Genomic DNA, 23,525 nt, shown 5'->3' with positions numbered 1-23,525 from the left:
AGCAGCCCCTGTTAGGTTTGTTCCCCTTGCCCACAGTGAATTTCCCCACTCAGAGCCCAGAAGCCTCCGAGGCTCCTCTTGAATCCAGCCCTGTCCTCCCCATCTGTTCTTCCATCAGATGTTTTCTCCCTCATGCACTCCTTCTGCCCACACCTCTCCTGTCCTCACCTTCACTACTAATTCAAGATCTTCCCTTAATCCCCCCAACCACCTCTCCATTATGCAAAATCCAGATGTTGATATACGATATTTGCCTTTCTTTTTCTGACTTACTTCACTCTGTATAAGAGGCTCTAGGTTCATTCATCCCATTAGAACTGACTCAAATGCATAGGGCAGTAAAGGAGACGCAGACATAAAGAACAGACTTTTGGACTCAGTGGGTGAAGGAAAGGATGGGATGATTTCAGAGAATAGCGTGGAAACATATACATTACCATATGTAAAACAGATAACCAGTGGGAGTTTGATGTACAATACAGGGGCTCTGTGACAACCTAGAGGGATGGGATGGGGAGGGAGGGGAGAGGGGGTTTGGGATGGAGGGGACACATGTATGCCTGTGGCCGATTCATACTGATTGATTCATACTGATGTATGGCAAAAACCATCACAGCGTAGTAATTACCCTTCAAATAAAATAAATAAGTAAATCCAGACACTGCCGTGTCTTTCAATAGAAATAAACCTGGTGGTGAAATGCAGTTTCTGCAGCAGACACATTTGACTCTTCCATTCTCCTTCTCGCCTCCATTAGCACCGACACTTTATCAGGTGTGAGTGTAATGGCTCATGGCTCACGTTTCAAAGCTACAGGTCAGAAAACGTACATAGCAAGGGCAGTCTCAGCAAGTCTTCAAACCAAATGCTGATTTCCTAAGAGCCTCACTTAATGACAACACAGTAAATTTTTTTAAAACAGGTCTCCATCCAAGCGCTGCCTGCTTATCTTCTGCAGTACAATTCATATTTTGCAATAATGTATGCATAGAGGTTTCTGGGTTTTCTTCACAGCTGCAATCTCAGGGATTTTGCAGTAATTTGAAAGCTCAGTTTCTGGCTCACTTGCCTGTAAATCCTGGTGCGCAGACACACGTGCCATTGAGACCTTCGCTGTCACAGGTGCCTCCATTCAGACAGCTGACATTAGCGCACGGGTCCTTGTAGGATTCGCAGTGGATTCCTGCAGAGACACAGATGCAAAAAGGGTAACTTGCTAAGGTCTCCAGCTCCATGGCCTTTGAAAGGAAAGTGTTTGAATAGACTTGAACAGTGTGAAGGCTGATTCCCAGAAGAGTGCATATGTGTGTGCATGTACACGCACGTGTGCACACATGTATATGTATTCATGTGCCCACCCTTGACTTTTGCTGTTGTTTACTCACTTAAGTCATGTCCAGCTCTTTGTGACTCTATGGACTGTAGCCCACCAGGCTCCTCTGTCCATGGAATGCTCCAGGCAAGAATACTGGAGTGAATTGCCATTTCCTTCTCTAGGGAATCTTCCTAACCCAGGGATTGAACGCACATCTCCTGCTTTGGCAGGCGAATTCTTTATCACTGAGGCACCAGGGAAGCCCACACTTGACTTTAAGTTGTAAAAACACACCTTACGAGAAAATAACAAATTCACTACCCAATCATAAGTCCCACCATAAAATCTTCTCTGTATTTTCTCTGACCCCACACCCCAAAGTCTGGGCAACAGAAAGTTAAAACTTTGAAAGATAAAATTTATCAGTGACACATGCTTTCTAAGTCTCCAAAAGAAACAGAACGTAGCCAGACAGTTTACAAAAAAAGTCAATATAGCTGATAAACAGTATCCTGAAGGTAAAGATTTGGAGTCAGATATTTAAACGAGCTCCAGTTGTAGTTTTGGAAAACTACAGGAGGGAGGAGGTCCTTAGACTTCATCCCCAAATATCAAACCAGTTCACCACAGATGAAAGGCAACATGTTGCACACATCCTGTGTTCCAGCCCCTTCTGCTGTGCTTTATGTATAAGGTGATCCTCGAGTCAACACTAGGAGACAAATATCCAAATGCAAGGTCACCAAGCTGGCGGGGAGGGACCCAATGATGCTGGTCACTTGAATGTGATCTTGTGTTCGCTAAACAGTTCACGAGATGGAGCTCTGACTGCCATGGAAATATACAACAGTCTATGGAGCTCTGCACCCATTCAACAGCAACAACAAAAGAGGCACTGAAAAACAGTCTTTATAACAAAAACAGTTCCCACTGGTGTTAAAAAGTAGTCTATGTACATACATATGCACACAAAGGCTTGAAGCTGAACTGAGAGAAAAAGAAATTATTTCCCATGTCACTTTGTACATCTCTACATTGTTAGAATTTTTCACAATGACTATATAGCATTTTCATCATTTTATTTATCAAAAGAACTTTAAAAATCCAATGCTCTTCGAAAGGTAGAATTTCTGGTGTTTCACTGGAAGGTCAGATGGATGAATAGGCTAATCTCTCTTTGTTCCCCTCCCCTTTGGAGAGGAAGATAAATTACATTCTGTGTAAGAAAGTATATAATGATACATTTATCCTTTCTGACAGTCTCAAGAAAATATAAGCATAAATCAAATAATAAAAGGATATTTATTTAATTTCCACTTCTCTACTTCACTCACATTGTACAAAGGACTGCCACCCCCAGGGACTCATTTTGACACTGAAATTATTCTTGCTGGGACTTTTTTTCTCTCCTTTCTTTTCTAATTTTCAATGTCTTAAGAAGCAAGATTCAAGAAATGGAATGGCGGGGGACGGGGGGCGCGTGGGATGCAAGAGAAAAAGAAAACAGAACTCACTATCTGTAGTTACACTAATGATTTATTGGAGCCTGGTAAAGCGAAGAGGAACTAAAGAGCCTCTTGATGAAGGAGAAAGAGGAGAGGGAAAAGCCTTAAAACTCAACATTCAAAAAACTAAGACCATGGCATCCAGTCCTGTCACTGCATGGCAAATAGATGGGGGAAAGAATGGACACAGTGACAGACTTTATTTTCTTGGGCTCCAAAATCACTGCAGACAGTGACTGTGGCCATGAAACTAAAAGGTGCTTGTTCCTTGGGAAAAAAGCTGTGACAAACCTAGACTGCACATTAAAAAGCAGAGACATCACTTAACTGACAAAGATCTGTATAGTTAAAGCTATGGTTTTTCCAGTAGTCATGTACTGATGGGAGAGCTGGACCATAAAGAAGGCTGAGCACCAAAGAATTGATGCTTCTGAACTGTGGTGTTGGAGAAGACTCTTGAGAGTTCCTTGGGCTGCAAGGAGATCAAACCAGTCCATCCTAAAGGATATCAATCCTGAATATTCATTGGAAGGACTGATGCTGAAGCTAAAGCTCCAATCCTTTGGCCACCTGATGTGAAGAGCCAACTCACTGGAAAAGATTCTGATGCTGGGAAAGATGGAGGGCAGGAGAAGTGGGTGACAGAGGATAAGATGGTTGGATGGCATCAATGACTCAATGGACATGAGTTTCAGCAAACTCCAAGAGATGGTGAAGGACAGGGAAGCCTGGTGTGCTGCGGTCACAAAGAGTCGGACACGGCTGAGAGACTGAGCAATGAACAACAAAGCATCTTAGAATGGATGCGTTTTCATTTCTTTTTATCCTTTGCTATCATATCCAACTTGTGAACAATATTCTACGACATATATTTCTAAAGTGCCTTTCAGATCTTTGCCTGACTTTTCTCCCTGCAACCACCACCCCAAGCCCACTGCCTCCTGCCTGGTGGGAAGCACTCCCAGCCCCCAAATATCTCCTAGCTCCCTCTCTACCTCCAGAGACTTGATGGCACCTCCCTGACTCATCCTTAACAAACCCACGACTCACAGTAAATATGCAAGGTCAAACTAATTTAAAGACTGGACTTTCCTGGTGGTTGAGTAGTTAGGAGTCTGCCTGCCGGGACACAGGCTCAATCCCTGGTCCAGGAAGATTCCACATGCTGCAGGAGCACTAAGCCCTCATGCCACAACTACTGAGCCTGCACACCTAGAGCCTGTGCTCCACAAGAGAAGCCGCTGCAATGAGAAACCTGCATTCCTCAACAAAGAGCAGCCCCTGTTTGCTGCAGGCAGAGAAAAGCCCATAGGCAGCAATGAAGACCCAATGCAGCCAAATAATTACTTAATTTAAAAAACTAATTTAAAGATTAAAGCATAAAACTGGTAATTGCTTGTTGCATAAGTGGGTATAGTCTCTTCACCCAGGAGTCTCTATTTTCATCTTTCCAGTGATACCCAAGTAGCACAGGCTGAAATGAAAGAGTAAAACGCAAAAGAGCACTTTCTGCTTCCAAGTGTTTATGAAAAACAAGAATTCACATATTTACAAGGTCAGGGAAGGCCTGATGTGCGACAGTTCACAGGGTCGCAAACAGTCAGACATGACCTAGAGACTGAACAATAACAAGTTCCTAGGAGGCTGATCACAGGCAACAAAAAAGGCTTTCGATTTTAACGGGAAATACAGCCACACCAAAGTTCAGAAGTGTTCTGAAATCGAAGAGCAAAAATTTCCATTAGACCTAAAGTAAGAGCAATCAAGGACATGCTTTTCTGGATTTTTAATAATACATTTGCCAACCTAATCTTAAAATATTCATATAACTAATACATTAGCACACAAATTACCACATTCCTCAAATAAGGCTGAAAAGCATGTTCTAGGCTGAGTATTTAAGCATCTCAACTTTAAAAGCCTTCAGTAAGATACATTTGATGAAAACACTCAAGATAATAAGCAACTTCAATCTTTTGGGTGTTTGGGTAGTGATTTTATCCTTTGTTATTTCTCTTTTTCAAAAGATAAGATATTCAGTCACTTGAGGTTCATTGAGAGTTTTCTGGCAGCAAGATGGGACAAAAACTAATCTTCACAGCAACAGGATAACTTTGAAGCAAGACGGTCTCAAATGTCCCCGGAGAGCACTTTGCTGGCTCATGTTTCTATATGCTGAGCCTCGCTAAACCTTTTGCAAGAAACACGTACCACGTTGTTCAGTTTGTTGATCAGAACTGAACCACTATGAGCTAGAAATCTTAAATGCAGAGAAGAGATAGTCATGAATACCACTGAGATGCCCAGGGTACATCCCCTTCAACTCTGCTCCTCAGGGTCCCTGGGATCCCCTCATCTTCACCCCCAGAGCCCCCATTTCCTTGCACAACATGGAGTGTCGGGCATCCTGTGTCCTCTGACCATGACGTTTTCCTTCGCTCCCCCTCCTGAAGTTGACTTTCCCTTTAGGACTCTGTTCTGCCACATTGAGGGCATGTGAAGATTCCATGATACCAGAGTTCACAGTGTTAAATCATCACTTATGTGTTTTGCTGTCTGATTCCCCCATGTATCACTGAGGTCCTGTAGATCAGAGGCTGTATCAGACCACGGGGAAGAACTGATGGCTATACCACCAGAATCCTGTCCTTCCAGGAGGGGCGACAGTCTGTACTTTGGCCGATAACACAGGTAGGGTTGCCAGAGGAGTGAGACACCATTCCAAATCTGCCTCAGAAACACCCTATTCTGTCAGGGAAAACCAGGTCCACACTTCAGACTAAGTCTAGAATGATGCACGCATCACCCACTGGCAAGGGATGCAGCACGCACTATTACGAAACTTATGTTTAGTCTCAAGCAAAAATAAACTGTAAACCAGTCAAAACTAATAAAAAATCATACTTTTTATATTAAGGCATAGAGCGGCAATGTTTCGGAAGAGATCTTTATTTCAACAGGGCTCTTTCTAGCAGCTAATTTCAGAATCAAAATGAGCAAAAATTCAAAGAGTCGTGCTCCAATTCTAAACCTCTGTTGTCATCACAATTTTTGGTTGTGATTAATATTATCACAACTGAAAAATCTTTATTTTAGCTCCAAGAAAATTAAGTCAGGTAAAGAAAATTAGCTTGAAGTGTTCTTTGAACTTCCTATTCATTTGAAGACATCATCTTACTTTATGCAAACTGCTTTCCTCCAAGAAAACTTTTCCAGGGTTTCAACCTCACAGAGCTCAACCTTTTCTAATCTGTTTCAGAAATTACAACTGATACCTTGACCTTCGCCTCATTATTTCATGTGTGTGCCAGCCTCAGTCTGCTCTTCTGGTTAAACAATAAGCTGATAAAGGAAGAAACCCTGAGTTCTCCATTTTTCTATCAATCACAGTACTTGATAATGGCTAGGTATACAATCCAGAAATTCTTGTCCACTGGTTACACATAGGAAATAATTCTAGCCAACAAAGAAAGAGTTTTCATCTTTTCAATTATACATTTTTCTGGACTTTAAAAATCAACAACTAGGTACAATTTGATCAAACTCACAACCCAATAAACTTATTTCTGAGATTCTATCCCTCCAAAAAAATCCAGAAAATATGAAAATTATATGAATAAATATGTTCATTCCAGAATTATTATAGTAACCTCACATCAGATGTAATAAGGGAATATATTGCCATTTAAAATAGAGCCAGTACACTACTGACATTATGTATAAAATAGACAACTAATGAAAACCTATGGTTTAGCACAGGCAACTCTACTTAATGTACTGTGGTGTCCTAAATGGGAAGGAAATCCAAAAGGGAGGGGGGATATGTGTATATGGATGGCTGATTCACTCTGCTCTACAGTACTAACACACTATAAAGCAATAATACTCCAATAAAAATTAATTTAAAAATAAAGTAAAACTAGTAAACCTTGCTAACAATTTCTAGATCAAACATACACTATGGTATTTATTTTCATAAATTATTTTCATTATTCATAATCATCATATTTCATCATTAAAAATGGAAGTGTTTTCTAACTTCTGTCACCAAAAATTCCAAGTGGGTATAGTCTTGACCATTAAATTTTTCTGCTATAAATAATAATTCAGCATAATGTGGGTCTGTAACTTGATGTTGTGGCAACATACGGTTGATGAATGCTAACCAAGTCCCATGGTGAATTAGCTGTGAACTAGTTTTAAAGAAATATCAGCTTTTCAGTATATCAGAAGAGAGATCACTCAGTCCCTCCATGCATTTTGTTTCTAACAATTTCATAATCCACAGTGGAAACTTACGGGCAAAAAGCTCAAGTTGCTTTGGTTTATTTTACCAGTGTGTTAAGCAGTAGTTTCCATTCAAGTACAGATAGCTATGGAGTGCTTACTCTGAGTAAGCTGCCATACCAAGAGCAGATGATAAGTTAAGAAAAGAAGAAAAGGAAAAAAGAGGGGCTTCCCTGGTGGTTCAGTGGTTAAGATTCTGCTCTTCTTCATGAGTTCAATACTGGGTCGGGGAAGTTCCACATGCCATGCAGTGCAGCCAACAAAATACATTAATTAACAACAACCCCCCAAAAAAGCCTGTGTATTCACTGCCATTCAGGAGATTATAATTAAGTGTCAAGGAAAGGAAAGTCTGGAGCCAGAAAGAGCTGACTACAAGGCTGACCATAACTGTCATATCAAATATCAAGAAAATGCTTGGAAAGTTTAGGAAGGAGAAAGCACACCTGTTCGGAGATCAATATTTCAGTCAGTGGATACAGATGGCAAAGAGGAGGAGAAAGAAAGGCCCAAGAAGTGAAGCCTGGAAACAACCTGCATCCATGGTGTCCAGAGGACAAGGATTCCTTCCAAAAGACCAGAGGGGAGATTAGGGTTGGGGGTGGGATGGGGAGAGGAACAGAGCTGTGGAGGCTAAAGCAGGTGAGTTTCATGAGGAACCCTGTGATCACAGGGTGATGGGGCAGGAATGGGGAGTTGGAAGCTTTGGGATTTCAGTCTTTAATTAGGTCACTGGACAGCAAGGAGATCAAACCAGTCAATCTTAAAGGAAATCAACCCTGGTTATTCACTGGAAGGACTGATGCTGAAGTTGAAGCTCCAGTACTTTTGCCACCTGACGCGAGCAGCCAACTCATTGGAAAAGACCCTGATTCTGGGAAAGATTGAGGGCAGGAGGAGAAGGGGCTGACAGAGGATGAGATGATTGGATGGCATCATGGACTCAGTGGTCATGAGTTTGAGCAAGCTCTGGGAGATGGTGAAGAACAGGGAAGCCTGGAGTGTTTCAGTCCATGGGGTCAAAAAGAGTTGAACAGGACTGAGTAACTAAACCACAAATCCATTTGGCAGAATGAGATTCAAACTGCGAAGGACTATGAAAAGAAAATTAAAGGAAATAGAGGTGTCATTTATACCAACTCTAAGGAAATTTGGTTGTAAAAGACAGAGAAAGAATGGAAGAAAGCAGATGAGGATGCAAAGTCAAACTTATTTTTTTCAAATTCACAAGGAACTTATTTAGAAGTGTATGCAGGGACATTTTTTTTTCTGTTTAGCACTCAGTTTTTGTTTAGCACCATTTCTTAAGAAAGAATTCCCTTCCCACTCATAGCAATTCTTTGTTAAGTGTCATATATTATTATAGACGAGGGTTTCTAGGCCATTATTCCGTTTTGGTTAGCTGTCCATTCTCGCACCCATTACATGGGAATGCAATAATAGCTGCAGCATTATAATGGGTTTCAACATCTGGCAGAAGTTCCCCCTCCATGCCTTATTTTTTCAAAATGTTCCTAGCTATACTTGCCTGACCTTAATGCACTCATTCTTTTCAGGAAGTTATATTCATTTATTTACACTTTTTAAAAACAGAAAAGATTAGAAACCACCATGCAAAAAGCACATATGTAAAGTAAGAAGTTAAAGTACCAATCTTCCTCTCAACATATCACTTACCCAAGGTCTAACTCCAGAGGTGAATGTTAGTTAAGAACTAATGTTCACTCATCTGATAGTTTCCTGAGTTCATACAGACTTCTCATATGTAAATACATGTTGGGAAAAATGCCTCCAAAGAGGGACAGAAAAGACAGGTCCAGGATCTTGTGACCTTCCTCTGGATTGAGGGCATAAATTGGCCCCTTCTTCTTCTCTTTTAATCCCTTCTACCCCACACTTCAACACCTGCCCATCACTCTAAGTTTAGAAGTTCTTTTCATTTATTGCTACTTTGCTAAGGTTTACATGCCTGTTTAAACCCAAACCTAAAGGTCTCTATAAATACCTCAAAATGAAATAATCACTTTGCCTGCCCATTGAGATGAGATCTCTAACACACCTGTGTGCCTTCCAGTCACTCCCAAACACCCACCAACTCTCATGGTGACACACTCTAGGATGACCTTCCTCAATGAATCAGACCCTTGTATAATTCCCTCCCCTTAAATGAGAACTTCTAACCAAGGGCGTTCAGCAATGGTTAAGAAAGTTTGAAGATGCAAAATCTAATCAGTTGACTTTGAGTTAACCTTGGGTGGGCCTTCCCTAACCAGGTGAGAGCTTTAAGAGGGTTCAGGCCTCTCTTGAAGTAAGAGCCTTGAAACAGCAGAGGTTCTCTCTCATCACTTTCAAGAAGCTGTCAACAATTCTCCAGCTGCAAGGATATGAATTCTACCAAGAACTTGAGGGGACTTTGAATCTGATCCTTCCCTATTTAAACCTCAGATGAGCATTTAGCCCAGCCAACACCTTGATTCCAGCTTTGGATACCAGACCCTGAACAGAGAACCCATTAATCCATGCCAGAATGTAGGAAATTGTTTGCTAATAAAAGGGTGTTGTGTTAAGCCACTACCTTATAATAATTCACTATGCAGCAATAATATTAATAATTAATACACTATGCATGTTTATTCTTTCAAGAGACTTTTCTTCACCACTAAATTAGTATTTACAATCACATGAATGCCATCTATTTACATTTATCACCACAACCTCCTTCCTATCTGGTTATCTTTGTTCTGATATAGTTCCAATTTGATGAGTATACCTTGTAAAATAATTTTTTTAGAGAGGGTACATGGGGTTCCTTAAGTGTAGAAAATGTCTTTCTTTATCCTTCAAATATAAATGAACCTTTAACTACCAGACTTTTTCTCTGAAAAATATAAAACACTCTTCACTGTTGTTTAGTCTCGTTTTATTTTTTTTTAATATTGATTTATTTTGTTGCATCAGGTCCTGTTGCAGCACACAGGATCTTCATCACAGCACACAGACGTCTCCAGGTGCGGGCATGGGCTCCAGAGCACATGGACTCAGCAGTTGCAGAACGAGGGCTTGGTTACCCTGAGGCATGTGGGATTTTAGGTCCCCGACCAGGGATCGAACCCATGTCTCCTGCACTGGAAGGCAGATTCTTAACCACTGGACCACCAGCTTCATTTTAGAGAAGAGCAGTTCCATGCTGACTCATCTTTCTTTTGTGTAACTTGTACTCCCTATGAAGAATCTTGCAAAAACTATTCTCTGTAGTCTTGGATTTGGAAATTCTATAATTTGGAAACCACAAATTATATATCATCTCCTTCATTAATCCTCTGGTACTCTGTAAGCTGATTTGATGCAAAAATTCCAGTTTTATCTATCTCATAGACTTCTCCTTCTAGTAGCTGTTTGTTTCTGGTTTTATTTCCGTGTGTCCTTTCTTCTTCCCCAGCATCTATCATTCAGATGAAACATTACCTCTTGGACCTTTTTTCCGTATTTCATGTCTTTTCACTCACAGTTTCCATTTCCTCATATTTTTACTTCTATTATGACATAGTTCCTCCTTTTGCTTTTCCAGACCTAACTTCAATTTTGAGGAGCATTACCTTACTATTTTCACTTCCCTTTTTGAGTGTTTAGAGTTGTGGGTTTTGCTGCAATTTTGTTTTTACTTCCTAGATATTTTTTCCCTCATTGAGTTGCTGGTACAGGCTCCCTGGACTGGCTAGGCTTGAGGTTGGCAATGAAACAGATGCTAGAGATTCTCCTCCAGTGCTAGACAGGCCAGTCAAGCCAGCCCTGTCTATGAGGGGTAGAGGCCTCCCAGTTTGTGCTTTTCGAGGTTCTCCAGGTGTGAGCAGGGGCCCATTCTCTTTATCTCTCTTTCTTACACACTCATACATACACACAAGGACCAGCTCAGTCTAACTGCAGTCTTCTTTCTTTAAAATTAGTGATTATATTATTTTATTTTTATTTATTTATTTTTGGCTGCAGCAGGTCTACATTGCTACCTGTGGGCTTTCTGTGGTTGCGGTGTGAGGGCCTCTCATTGTGGTGGCTTCTCTTGTTGTGGCCCTCAGGCTCTAGGTGGCGTGGGCTTCAGTAGTTGTGGCATATGGGCTTAGTTGCTCCACGGCATGTGGAACCTTCCTGGACCAGGGATGGAACCTGAGTCCCCTGCATTGGCAGCTGGATTCTTAACCACAGGACCACCAAGGAAGTCCAGCAGTCCTCTTAAAGAACAGCCAGGATCCATGAAATAGGAGCCCTTTGTCTCACAGGGTCACATGCAGCACGCTACAGTGCATACTTCCTCTCTATAAGCTGAGGGGTCTTTATGGCTCAGCTGGTCTCTGAGTCCTCCGTTCTCACCAGAACCATATTTCCTAACCCTGTGGTACATAAAGGCTCCTGGCACTGCACCCTTTTCTTGAAAACCCACATCCTCAAATGCAATTGAGATCCCCTCCAGGATCTTGAGTCATTTCATATCAACCCCACCCTCTTGAGTCATTCATGGCAGGGCATCTGTAACTGATGGAGGAAGGTCACAGAAAAATAGAAGGGGTGGAATGAGGAACATATATGGAAGGATTAGCCTTGAGTGGAACAGGGAGCACTTGATAGTTAATAGGCAGGACAATGAAATTTGAGCAGTTGTGATTGCAGATGAGTTTGTAGGGTGGGGCGTCTCAAAGGGCAGCAAGAATCAGCATATCGGCATCATCTGAGAACTTACCAGAAATTCAAATTATTAGGCCCTACCCTAGATATACTGAATCAGGAACTCAAGGGCTGGGGCCCGGCAGACTATGTTCTAAGAAGCCCACCAGCTCAACACATGCTCTAACACATGCTCAAGTTTGAGAACCACTGCTTAGGACGTGGAAAACTAGGGAAATCTCAAACTGTCTCTCAATGATAACCTTTCTTTCATTCCATAAAGATGAATGAGTGATTTAATATAAGGCTTGAGGGAAGCAGCAAAATTTGGGAATACCCATTGAGAAAAATGGATGAAAAAGCTAGGCTCACAGTCCATGAATTTGTGGAGTCACTAGCAGGTCACCATACACAATTTCACTTTTATTTCTTGGTCATGATATCATGAGTACTGATTCCAAGCCAGGAACACAAGAAGCAAATTCAGAGTACACCCCATTAATAATTTTGTCATTTATAAAGATGAAACTTACTGCATAAAGTTCTATCATAAACTAAAGAATTTTGGGATTTAAATTTTTGAAGCACATCTACCGCTACTAATGTTGTCATTGAAGAATCTCAAAATCTCTCAGGAAGCATCAACAAGTCAGTTGAAGAGGTTTATCCAGGGTCATCCAGATGCCAATGGCACAGTGAGGATGAGCTACCTAGGTCTCCCGAGTTCATTGTTCTTCTATTCTTTCCAGACTTGAGAGGATGCCCTATTTCTGGATACTTGGATCTACCTAGAACTGAAATCCATGTAGGTGAAGCCAGAACACCTGTCCTCATGGAAGTTGGCAGAGTTCAGCTCTAAGTGGGCATCATACTCCATGAGAAATGTCAGATCTGCCGAACATACAGCAAAGACTGGGCCCGGCTTCAGCCCTTCCATCCAGGGGCTAGATCAGGTTCATTCATGTGCCCTACAAATCCTCAAGGCTCACCAGAAAGACCTCTAAATAAAGGTGGGTCCATCCAAAGAGAAGCAACGTCTGCTACAAAGCCAGGTCACTAGCGGATTGATGCTATCAAGCAGGTGGTGGTGTGGGCCAGAGGTTAAGTGAAATGGATATAAATGGAGTGCTCAAAGGCATTACAAAAGTTGACACCAGCGCTGAAGTCATGACTTAGAGAAACCCACGCAGAGCAGCTGAGGGTCAGGCCGCTGACACAGTGCTGGCTGAGGGTGTTGGGGCTCCAAGGAAGCCACGCCAGTGAGCCCACTGGGGAGGCAGGTGGAGGGGCTTCTGAAGGCTGACACTACGTTCTCTAGAGTTACTCTCAGGTCTTTTTTTATGAATTTACCCATGTAATGACTTAGAACAGGGTGTGTGTGTACGTGTGTTAGCTGTTGAGTCGTGTCCAACTCTCATCCCCATGAACCACTGCAGCCCACCAGGCTCCTCTGTCCACGGAATTCCCTAAGCAAGAACACTGGAGTGGGTTGCCATGTCCTTTTCCAGGGGATCTTCCCGACCCAGGGATCGAACCTGTGTCTCTTGAGTTTCCTGCACTAACAGGAGGAGTCCTCACCACTAACACCACCTGAGAACATTATAAACGCTTCATCGACATCAGCCATTTTCCCAGAGTGACTTTGAGACAAGTCCACTCAAATGAACTAACACTTGCCTCCCCTTTACCAACTCATTTAACAAGAATGAACTTTTTCTGCCAACGTAGGAGACTCCACCCGCCTCCGCCCCCTGAAAAGCACAGCACCGTCTCCTCGCCCAGAGACGCTCTCCTCCCCCGGGGCCACAGCCGCATCCTCTGACCTGAGCCTGCGAGTCCACGTCACATTCCGTTTTATCCTCAGCTTTTCACAAATGAGATGAGAAGAGAAGAAGGATGAGAAGAAGGAAAAGACAGGAGAGAGATGCTTCAGTTTATCAAGAGGAAACCAGAGACGTGCACACTGCTCTCCTTGGCCCCCATACATCATTCCACTGCCAGCATTTGATTCTTATTCTAAACAGTCTCACGCTCCAGTCAGGGGTCTACGCACGTGCGTGGAGAGATCCGTGACGTCACGGAGAGCCACGCCGGCACACGTCCACCCGGTGACGCTCACACGTCCACCCCGTGACGCTCACCTTTGTACTCTGCCGGGCACACGCACTCGTAGCCGTTGACGAGGTCCCTGCAGGTGGCAGCGTTCAGGCACGGGCCGGAGAGACACTCGTCATATTCCTCCTCACAGTAGAGGCCATGGTAGCCTGAGGGACAAAAGGAAAGGTCTGAGGTCAAACCAAAACCACCTAAACGCACACCGGACCAGCCTGCCAGGAAGGCAGTGGGTGTTCAAGGGAAAGTGAGGCGCACATAGATGGGACTGGAGGAGCTGGGTCTCTCGGGATACACTGAAATGTAAATTTCCAGGAAGGGTATGAAGAATCTCTCCTTACCACCTTTTGTCATGAGCCCAACCGTTGTCATGATCCACTAGATGACCCCATTATGATGTCACGTCCACTGGTACTGGTGACCGGGAGACATAGGTTATGGAGTGCATCTGCTGTGATCACAGAGGAAGTAGCACTACCTACAGGACTTAACAGCCAAACAGCTCCTTTCAAGGATGTGGACTCCATATTTCCTCCAATCAATTAGAAAAAGAGACCTAGCTAGAGAGAGTTTTATTCCAGAAGAAAAGGATCCATGATTTCCTTTGTTTTTCAAGTCAGGAATGAAGCTCAGCTAACAAGGGCTTAACTGAACTTCCTGATGAAATGTGGGGTGGTTTTTTGTTTATTTAAAATGACAAATATCTGAATTATAATATGGTACTCTGTGCTTAAAGTTTTTAACTGTTAAAAATAGAATAACAGCAACGAAGAAAAAGAAAGCAACGATTCCTCAAGAAAGGTGGCCCTTGCTCTCTCTCTCTCTCTCTTTTTTTTTTTTTTTTTTGCAAAACAGGTGTTTATTCTAAAGGACAAGAAGACAACATTCTTTGAGATTCACTCACGAATGTTAGGCTGTTTTTAACTTTTAAAAACATGTGTTCCTGCCAATGTGCAGTGAAACCAGGTCATTTTTTTGTCTGGCCCTGTCCAAACAAAGAGAAACATGTGAGCACTTTCAGAAATCACTCTGCCTGTGTTGGTTCTGAATTTAGATAAGCAGAAAAAATAAACGCTTGCTCAAGTGGGTTCTGGAACCACCAGCTTGTTTCCAGCAGCCCAGAGCCAGCCCCAGAGCTCAGAATGTCCCGTTAGCACAGGCTAATGTGTTGAATTGTTCTGTTTTTGGTGCCTATCACTAAAGTAGGTTAAGCTCACATTTGCATTATTTATGGAGCACTTTTCAAGTAAGTTGCCATTTCAGTACTTTTTGAATTGTTTTCCATCTTTCGGCAGTGATAATGACTCCTTTAAGGGGACCTTGACCTCCCTGAGACAAAAACCCTATGGATTTCCATTCTTCTATTTCTCCAGGTTTCTGGTAGCTTTACAGAAATATTTCCTATCACCCTTTATCAGATTATTTTAATCATCTAGATCAGAGTTTCTCAACCAACAGCGATTTTGCCCCTCAGAAGATATCTGGCAATGTTTAGAGAGATTCTGAGTTGTCACAACGAGCGTGGAGGGAAGGGATTGCTTCTGGCTTCTGGTCTAAGGCTCCTTCAAACCATCCTATGATGCACAGAACAGCCCCCAACAAAAACCCACCCAGCTAAACAGTGAAAGAGACAGATGCAGAAACCCAGCTCTAGATTAAAGATCAGCAAATGGTGGTCCAGAGGTCAAATTCATCCCTGTTTTTATAAATGAAGTTTTATTGAGACACAGTCATACTCATCCACATATATGTTGTCTATGGCTGATTTCATACAATGATAGATTGAGTAGCTGCAACAGAGACATGCTTGGAAAGTCCAAAATCTTTACTCTCTGATCGCTTATAGCACAAGCCAGGAATTTAGATTTCTGATCTATAGTCAACAGAAAATCTTTCTTTTTACAAGAGTTTTGGATATTAACAATTTATTAAAGATAGAGTGTGCAAACAGCTTCTTCCACTCTGAAGGCTGCCTTTGACTCTATTGATTGCTTCCTTTGCTGGATAGAAACATCCAGTTTGATATAATCCTACTTTATGTTTGCTTTTGGTGCCTATACTTCTGGTGTCATATCCAAACATCAATGCCGAGATCAATTTTATGAAGATTTTCCCCTAAGTTTTCTCTCAGGAGTTTTATAGTTTCAGGTTCTTAGATTTAAGTCTTTAATTCAGTTGGTATTGTTTTTGGTGAACTGTGTAAGATAAATGGCCAACAGGTATACAAAAAGGTGTTCAACATCACTAATCATCAGGGAAGTGAAAATCAAAACCACAAAGAAGTATCACCTCATCCCAATTAAGCTGGCCCTAAGAAAACAAAGCAAAAACAGAAAATAACAAGTGTTGTCAAGGATGTGGAAAAATGGGAACTCTCATACACTGTTAGTGGGAATGTAAAAGGCTGCAGTTGCTACATAAAACACAAAAAAATACAGAGATTCCTCAAAAATGAAAAATAGAATTATCCTACATCTATAACTTCACTTCTAGTTATTTATTCGAAAGAACTGAAAATAAGATCCTGCAGATATATTTGCATTCCCATGTTCATTGTGGCATGCTTCACAATAGGCAAGAAGTAGAAACATCTACATGTCCATCAACAGATGAATGGATACAGAAAATGTGATACAATATATACATACAATGAAACACTAGTCAGTCTTGAAAAAGAAGGAAATCCTGTCATGTGTTATAACATGGATGAACCTTGAGGCCATGTGCTAAGTAGAATAAACCAGTCACAGAAGGAAAAACCCATCATGATTCCACTGAACTGTGGAATCTAAAGTAGTCAGACTCACAGGGGCAGAAGAGAATGACAGTTGCTGTGGTGGAGGAGAGGGGAAACAGGGAGTTGCAGTTGAAAGGATATAGAGTTTCAGTTATGCAAAATGAAAATGTTCCAGAACTCGGCTATACAACAATGAGTATGTAGTTAACAGTACTGCACTGGGCACTTAAAGTTCTGTTAATAAGACAGATTTCATATTATCTGATTTTTTATCACAATTTTTAGAACTTACACATCTAAAGAGTTAAGTCTCTTTTGCCTTCTTCTCAGTGTGGAGCAACAACCACCAGCAGCATCTGTTTGCTCGTATTTGCCCTTCCAGCAGATCTTTCAAAAATCAACTTGCAAGATAACACATAACCCTACAAGCATCTTTGACCTCTGAATTGTGGTATTATTTATAAAGATGAAAATCAAAAGCAAATTTCTTGAAATCCTCCAGAATTGTTTTTGTTTTTTGAAAACAGTATCATCTTTTTCCACTAGCAACATGAAGAGCAAATGAGGAAGTTATTTTACAGAGATAATTAAGCTGGTGATGTTTTTCTTCCTTGGGGGAAAAAAAAAAGATTTCACATTCTAAAACTGCTTCTTTAGAGACGGTAACATTTAAATGTCTTTACGGAAATGTCAAGACACCCTTTGCACTGCCAAAGTACCTAAATCGGACTGTTTGAAGAAAAAGGCATCTCTTCCAAAACAGAAGGATTCTATGAAAATGAGACTGCCACCCCCTGCTGGTAATTAATTCGGGCAAACAAATTAGCTCAGGGCAGTATGCCCAAGGTCTAGAAAAATTAGGTTAGTGCGGAATTTAAAGTAAAATAAAATGGAGATCAGAAGGGTGGGATAAGAGTAGCCTCTTCCGAGGCACTGTTTTTCATTACCAGTGATCTGATCTTTGCAGGACTTGATCCAGAATATTCAGCTCCAATAACTCCCTGAGACTTGAGAAAACAGCCTAGGCAACTAGATGTGGGGAGTGACAAAGAGAGGTCAAGACAGCTGCCATGTCTAGGATGTGTGAGTGGATGATGCTGTGAATGCAACAGTTATGACAAAAGGAATAAGAAGTTTGAGAGGAAGTTGACTAGTTGGATTTTGGACACATTTAACTCAGGGCTCACTTAACCAGGTCCACGTGGCATTTGGGAAAATCAGCCAAAAAATCATAGGAACAGAACTTTGGGTGCGAGATGCCTGGAAGATGTGTTCAACTTTTCATCAAATAACATGAAGAGGAAAAAAGAAGAAATCAAGGGTGTATCTACATGGATGGCCAGAGGTGGAGAGCAAGAAGCTAGAGAGAGATAAGCAGAGATGGGGGAAGGAGGGGGGAAAACCCCAAGGGGGGTGGGCCTGGAAGCCAAGAGAGAATCGGGAGCCAGGGAGGACTGGTTAACAATGTCAAAGACCCCAAGAGCAAGAATAACAACTGGCTAGAAGATCAGGAGGCTGCTGCAGACCCTCAAAACTCTGGCTCGCAACAGGGGCCATATTGCCTTTTAGAGGCTATTTTGGAAATTGGGGAGTGGGAGGGACTGTTTATCACAATGACTGTAGGGTTTTATTAGAATTTGATATAAAGTGAACATGAAAGTGTTAGTCACTCGGCTGTGACACCGTGGACTGTAGCCTACCAGGCTCCTCTGTCCATGGAGTTCTCCCAGCAAGAATACTGAAGTGGGTTGCCATTCCCTTCTCCAGGGATCGAACCCCAGTCTCCCACATTGCAGGCAGATTTTTATTTTTTACCACTGATAAGAATTTGACTAAACACCTTGAAGTATCTGGGATTCTCCCACACAGCCAGTGGTGATCTGGCATCCTTCCCAACTTTAGACCATCCCACTGGACATTCCCATAGGTGAAAACCCTGTTTACAGCTTTAAAGGCCTAGAATCTGACTGCTTTACATGTACAATGGTTTTTTAAGAGATACTGAGTTTTCCTGAAATGTATTATACCAGTATATATATGTGTGTGTGTATATATATAAATATAGACAGATAGATAGATACAGTAGATAAGTCCAGAGAATATTGTACTAACAGTTATTCCCCATTTTGGAATATCACTTCATAAGAGTAATAGCTCTTAAAGAATTTATGTCACCAATAAAACACACCTATATCAGCAAACAAAACAGAGTAAAAATCACTTCTTCAGATAATTTTTCAAAACACTATCTAAAGCAGCATCCCCCACCAATTTCTCATTATAACACTCAACTGATATCCATCAGAAAAGTTACAATGGTCTGAAATCATATTAACCTTGTTTTTTTATCAACTGATATTTCTCTTCCTCCACTGGAATATAAGTTTGAAGATAGAGGCTGTGATGGCAGAGTTCACAGCTATGCATGCAGGATCTGGTACAGAAAGAATGCTTAAAAAACAGCTTTTAAATGGGGAACTAAAATGCCACTGATTAAATCAACATAAGGGTTGGCATACACACGCTACCACGTGTAAAAGAGACAGCTAGTGGGAATTTGCTATATAGCACAGCACTCTGTGATCACCTAGATGAGTGGGACGGGGGTGGTGGAAGGGAGGTTCAAGAGGGAGGAGATGGATGCATACATATAGCTGCTAATGGTTTTTCCAGGAGTCACGTATGGATGTGAGAGTTGGACCATAAAGAAGGCTGAGTGCTGAAGAATTGATGCTTTCGAACTATGGAGAAGACTCTTAAGAGTCCTTTGGACTGCAAGGAGATCAAACCAGTCCATCCTAAAGGAAATCAATCCTGAATAGTCATCGGAAGGACCGATGCTGAAGCTCCAATACTTTGGCCACCTGACGTGAAGAGTCAACTTACTGGAAAAGACCCTGATGCTGGGAAAGATTGAAGGCAGGAGGAGAAGGGGACGACAGAGGATGAGATGGTTAGGTAGCATCACCGACTCAACAATGAATATGAGTTTGAGCAAACTCCAGGAGATACTGAAAGACAAAGGAGCCTGGTGTACTACCATCCATGGGAATGCAGAGCCAGAGGAGACTTAGTGACTGAATAAAAATAGCTGATTCACTTCATTGTATAGAATAACAATAGCTGACTCTCTTCATTGTACACTGGGAACAACACAATATTGTAAAGCAATTATACCCAAATTAAAAAAAAAATTAACACACATTTAAGATGCGCCTGAGATATGCCAGAAACTTCCAGATGCGGTGACCACACAATCAAATGGCAAAGTCTCCACCCACAAGGGGTTTTTGTCCAGCAGCACGTGAGTGGCCTCTGCTTCCTTACTAACCCTTTACCTGTGTTAACTTGTTTAACCCTCATGACATCCCAAATGATGAGCGTGACCAGTCCCAGCTGAAAGATGAGGGATGAAGAGTCAGAGAGGTACAGAAACTCGCTCTAAGGCCACCCGCTCAATGCTCTGTGTTCTTCCTACTTTCCCAGGTTGTTGCAAAAAATAAATTACAGTGGATAGGGCTGCCATAGCAAAAGAACACAGACTGGGTGACTTAAACAACGGAAAGGTATTCTCTCGGAGTGCTGGAGGCAGGAAGTCCTAGATCAAGGTGTCAGCAAGTTTGGTGTCTCCTGAGGCCACTCTCCTTGCCTTGCAGACACTGCTTTCTCACTGTGTCCTCGAGTGACCTTTCCTCCGTGGCCACACCTCTCCAAGTCTCGTCCTCATCTTATGTGGTCAGATGACACCAGTCATAGTGGATTGGAGCCCCGTTCTGATAACCTCACAGGACCTTAATTACCTCTTTAAAGGCCCTATCTCTGAACACAGTTATACTGGGGGACTAGGGTTTCCACCTACGAAAGAGGGAGGCTTCAGTCTATGACACTTCAGTCTATGACACCCAGAATCAGGATTTCTCAACTGTGACACTATCCACATTTTGGACCAGGTCATTACTGTTGGGAGCTCTGGATGACGCTGAGCAGCCTCCCTGGCCTCAGAATTCCCCCCACCAGACTCCCGCAGCATCACCCTTTTCTCACTCCTTGTGACAACCAAAACATGTCCAGATACTGCCATATGTCTCCCAGAGAACAAAAACCCCCTTTGGAGAACCACTGTCCTAGATCTTCTTTATAACATGACTGCAACTTGAGGAGTTTTAAGGATGTACAGGTTTGAAACTGCTGTTGGGCAGAGTGAGAGTGAATTCATCAAGAAAAAAGATTGGGAGGCAGAACCAAGTGGTCAACTTGCAATCATGGATCTAAAGTAAAACCAGTCGGTGGGGTGACTCTGTCCAGCAGTGCCATCCTGCAGAAGCAAACAGGCACTCGGTTCCCTGGGCTGGAAACACCCTAGACCCGATGGGATAAAGAGAGGAGAGAGGATGGGGACCCCGCCTGGTGATTCTTAGGCTGCCAACAACCCTTTCGAATGTTCTACTGCTGGGGTGGGACTCCTCTGTGTTCTCCTGGGAAGACCGAGGTCCACCAGGATCGACCAACTCAGCGAAGGCACAGTGAACCAGATTCCACCCCACGGGTCTGAACTGTCCAGACACGATGGCCACCTCCAGGTTTAAGAGGCGCTTGCTTTCCACTCTCCCCACTGAAAAGACCTCTGCCATCTTTTCTTTGTCTTCTCTCTCACCACCCCAAGACAGCATCTTCCCACCAGCAGGGGACAGGCTCCTGGCCCCACACCGCGTTTCCTCTAAATCTCTTCCCTCCCCGAACCCCCCGCCCTCACTGCCCATGACATCCCACTGGGAAAAACCCCAAACTATCTGAGTCCAATTGTAACCAGATGGCTTCACACTTTGTGTAACAAGTTGCACCTACTCCTCCCTTTGTATCACCCCTGGAGAGCTACCTGTGCCTCCCGCTGCCTCAGGAAGAGAAGGCTAATGGACCTGCAAAGCTCTCGAGCGAGGACCTCCCTAGTGGTAGTGGTCCAGTGCAAGGACTTCCCTGGCGGTCCAGTGGTTAAATCTCCACAAATTTCACTGCTGCGGATGCAGGTCAGATCCTTGGTCAGGAAACTAAGATCCCACATGTCACACAGCAAAAAAGAAAAGAAAAGAAAATTGCTTGAACTGAATAAAAACAAAAATACAACATATCAACTTAAAAAGTTATATGGGAAAAGGAACAACAAGGACTTTCCAGGTGACGCTAGTGGTAAAGAACCTGTGTGCCAACACTGGAAACTTAAGAGATGCCAGTCTGATCCCTTCACCCCCCACCACTCACAGTCCCTGCTAGTTCAGGTCAAGCTCAAGGTCAGAGTGAATCTGAAGTGTTTGGGGGGGGGCGGTGTTTGATTTTTTTGTTTTGCTTTCAGCTCAGACCGAAGTGAGCAGGGAGACAGAGAGAGGCTCCTCTCTTTAGGGGTGTCGTGTTGGATTCAAAGGCTGTCTCCTCCGCATTTCAGATGGAACGGAGAAAATGTGAAAACCCAATGCCCCCTGATTCAAGTCTAGGCCAGTCCCCAGGAGATCAAATTTCCAAGCATCTCACCCACAGTAGTTAAAGATGTGGGCAAAGAGAATAATCCTATTCTTTTAAGATGACTGTCTGTGAGCTTTCAAATTGTGGCTAAACTCGTTCATTGTCATAGAGTCAGCCCCTCAGCACTGTGGAGGGTCAGGCAATGCATTCACTTCACTGAGAACTTTGTTTCGAGGGAAACTGTGTGTGTGCCCATGTGTATGTGTGTGTGTGTGATTCTCTTTCTCTTTGTTGGTATAGTCACAGTAGGAATCTTAAAAACAGAAAAACATAGGCAAGAATCTCTGTTGCACTAATCCTATAAAAAGGTGAAATGCTCTGTTCTGAATCTAAACAGACCCGCAGTATTGCTATTTTACAGATCTCCATGGAGTAATTGTGCTCCTGATACACACACACACACACACACACACACAAAATATCAGCGAACATGCAGGAAGCTGAATAAGTAAATACAGAGTATTAGTTGGCTATGGAGATCAGTGATGCTGATGCTGCTTCTTTCTTTTACACCTTAATTTCTTACCCTTTCATTGCTAGGGGCTCCTGGGCCAGACAGAAAATCTATGTAAAAAGATGCAAATCAGTCAATATTTCCATCGTTGTGGTTCTTACTCATACAAACATTCAATTGGAAAGGACGATAGAGGCTAAGTTGAAGTGTTAAGATTCACCAGCCTCCCTAGTATTTATGTTATTGAGCCATCTACAAATTTCCACCTCCTTCCCCATCTTCTGAAAGAATGGATAATCAAAAGCGAGCTGTAAGTCATTTCCTGACTGTTCATGTGGTGATTCTATATTCTCCATCACTGCAAAGACCTGCTGCCTTCAGTAGTCATGTGGTGAAAGTTGGTGATTCTCTGAGGCTCTTGTCTCCTCCATCAATTCATTCTTAATTCAAGAAATAGTTATTAAGTGCCTACTATGTGCCAGGGCTCTGTGACTTGATGAAAACACAATCTCTCTCTACCAAGGTCATTTAAAGGAGAAATACACCAAACAGGAATCCGAATACATGTAAAATAATTGAGTGAGTGTAAACAATGAGGGGCTTAGGGTGCAAGGAGGCAGAAGGAACAGCAGAGCTGACCTTGGCTGAGCTCCAGGGGGCTGCCCTCTGAGGAGGGGAAAGGGGGCTGCCCTTTGAGGAAGGGACAGAGGCTGAGAGGTCAGGAGTCTGTCACATCAGTGAGGTGGGAGGAGCGATGAGAAATTCAAGGAGGCACCCAGTGTGTGTGGAAGTCCTATAGTACCGGGAGCGTGGCTCGGGGCTCCTTCTGAAGATAGGGAAAACCCACTGAAGAGCGAAGGGCAGAGAAGAAACCAGAGGCAGGCAGGTTCCAGATCAGGTAGGACCTCTAATGAAGTGTGTGACTGAGTGAGTGAATGAGTGAGT

The 23,525-nt window shown here is 42.7% G+C and overlaps 1 protein-coding gene across 1 annotated transcript in view; it reads right to left on the bottom strand.

Annotated features, from left to right (window-relative positions):
• The window catches only part of DNER (delta/notch like EGF repeat containing), a 384,143-nt gene that overhangs the window by 35,081 nt on the left and 325,537 nt on the right, over positions 1 to 23,525 (bottom strand). The window contains exons 11-12 of the mRNA XM_065928909.1: positions 13,905 to 14,027; positions 1,070 to 1,183 (exon numbers count right to left, since the gene is read on the bottom strand). Of these exons, the coding sequence (XP_065784981.1) occupies positions 1,070 to 1,183; positions 13,905 to 14,027 (237 nt within the window). The remainder of the gene's footprint in view (positions 1 to 1,069; positions 1,184 to 13,904; positions 14,028 to 23,525) is intronic.

Source organism: Muntiacus reevesi, chromosome 3 (genome assembly GCF_963930625.1).
Source record: "Muntiacus reevesi chromosome 3, mMunRee1.1, whole genome shotgun sequence".
NCBI classification, from domain to species: domain Eukaryota; kingdom Metazoa; phylum Chordata; class Mammalia; order Artiodactyla; family Cervidae; genus Muntiacus; species Muntiacus reevesi.
Note: the sequence above shows the minus strand (reverse complement) of the source record. Positions and strands in the feature narration are given on the sequence as shown.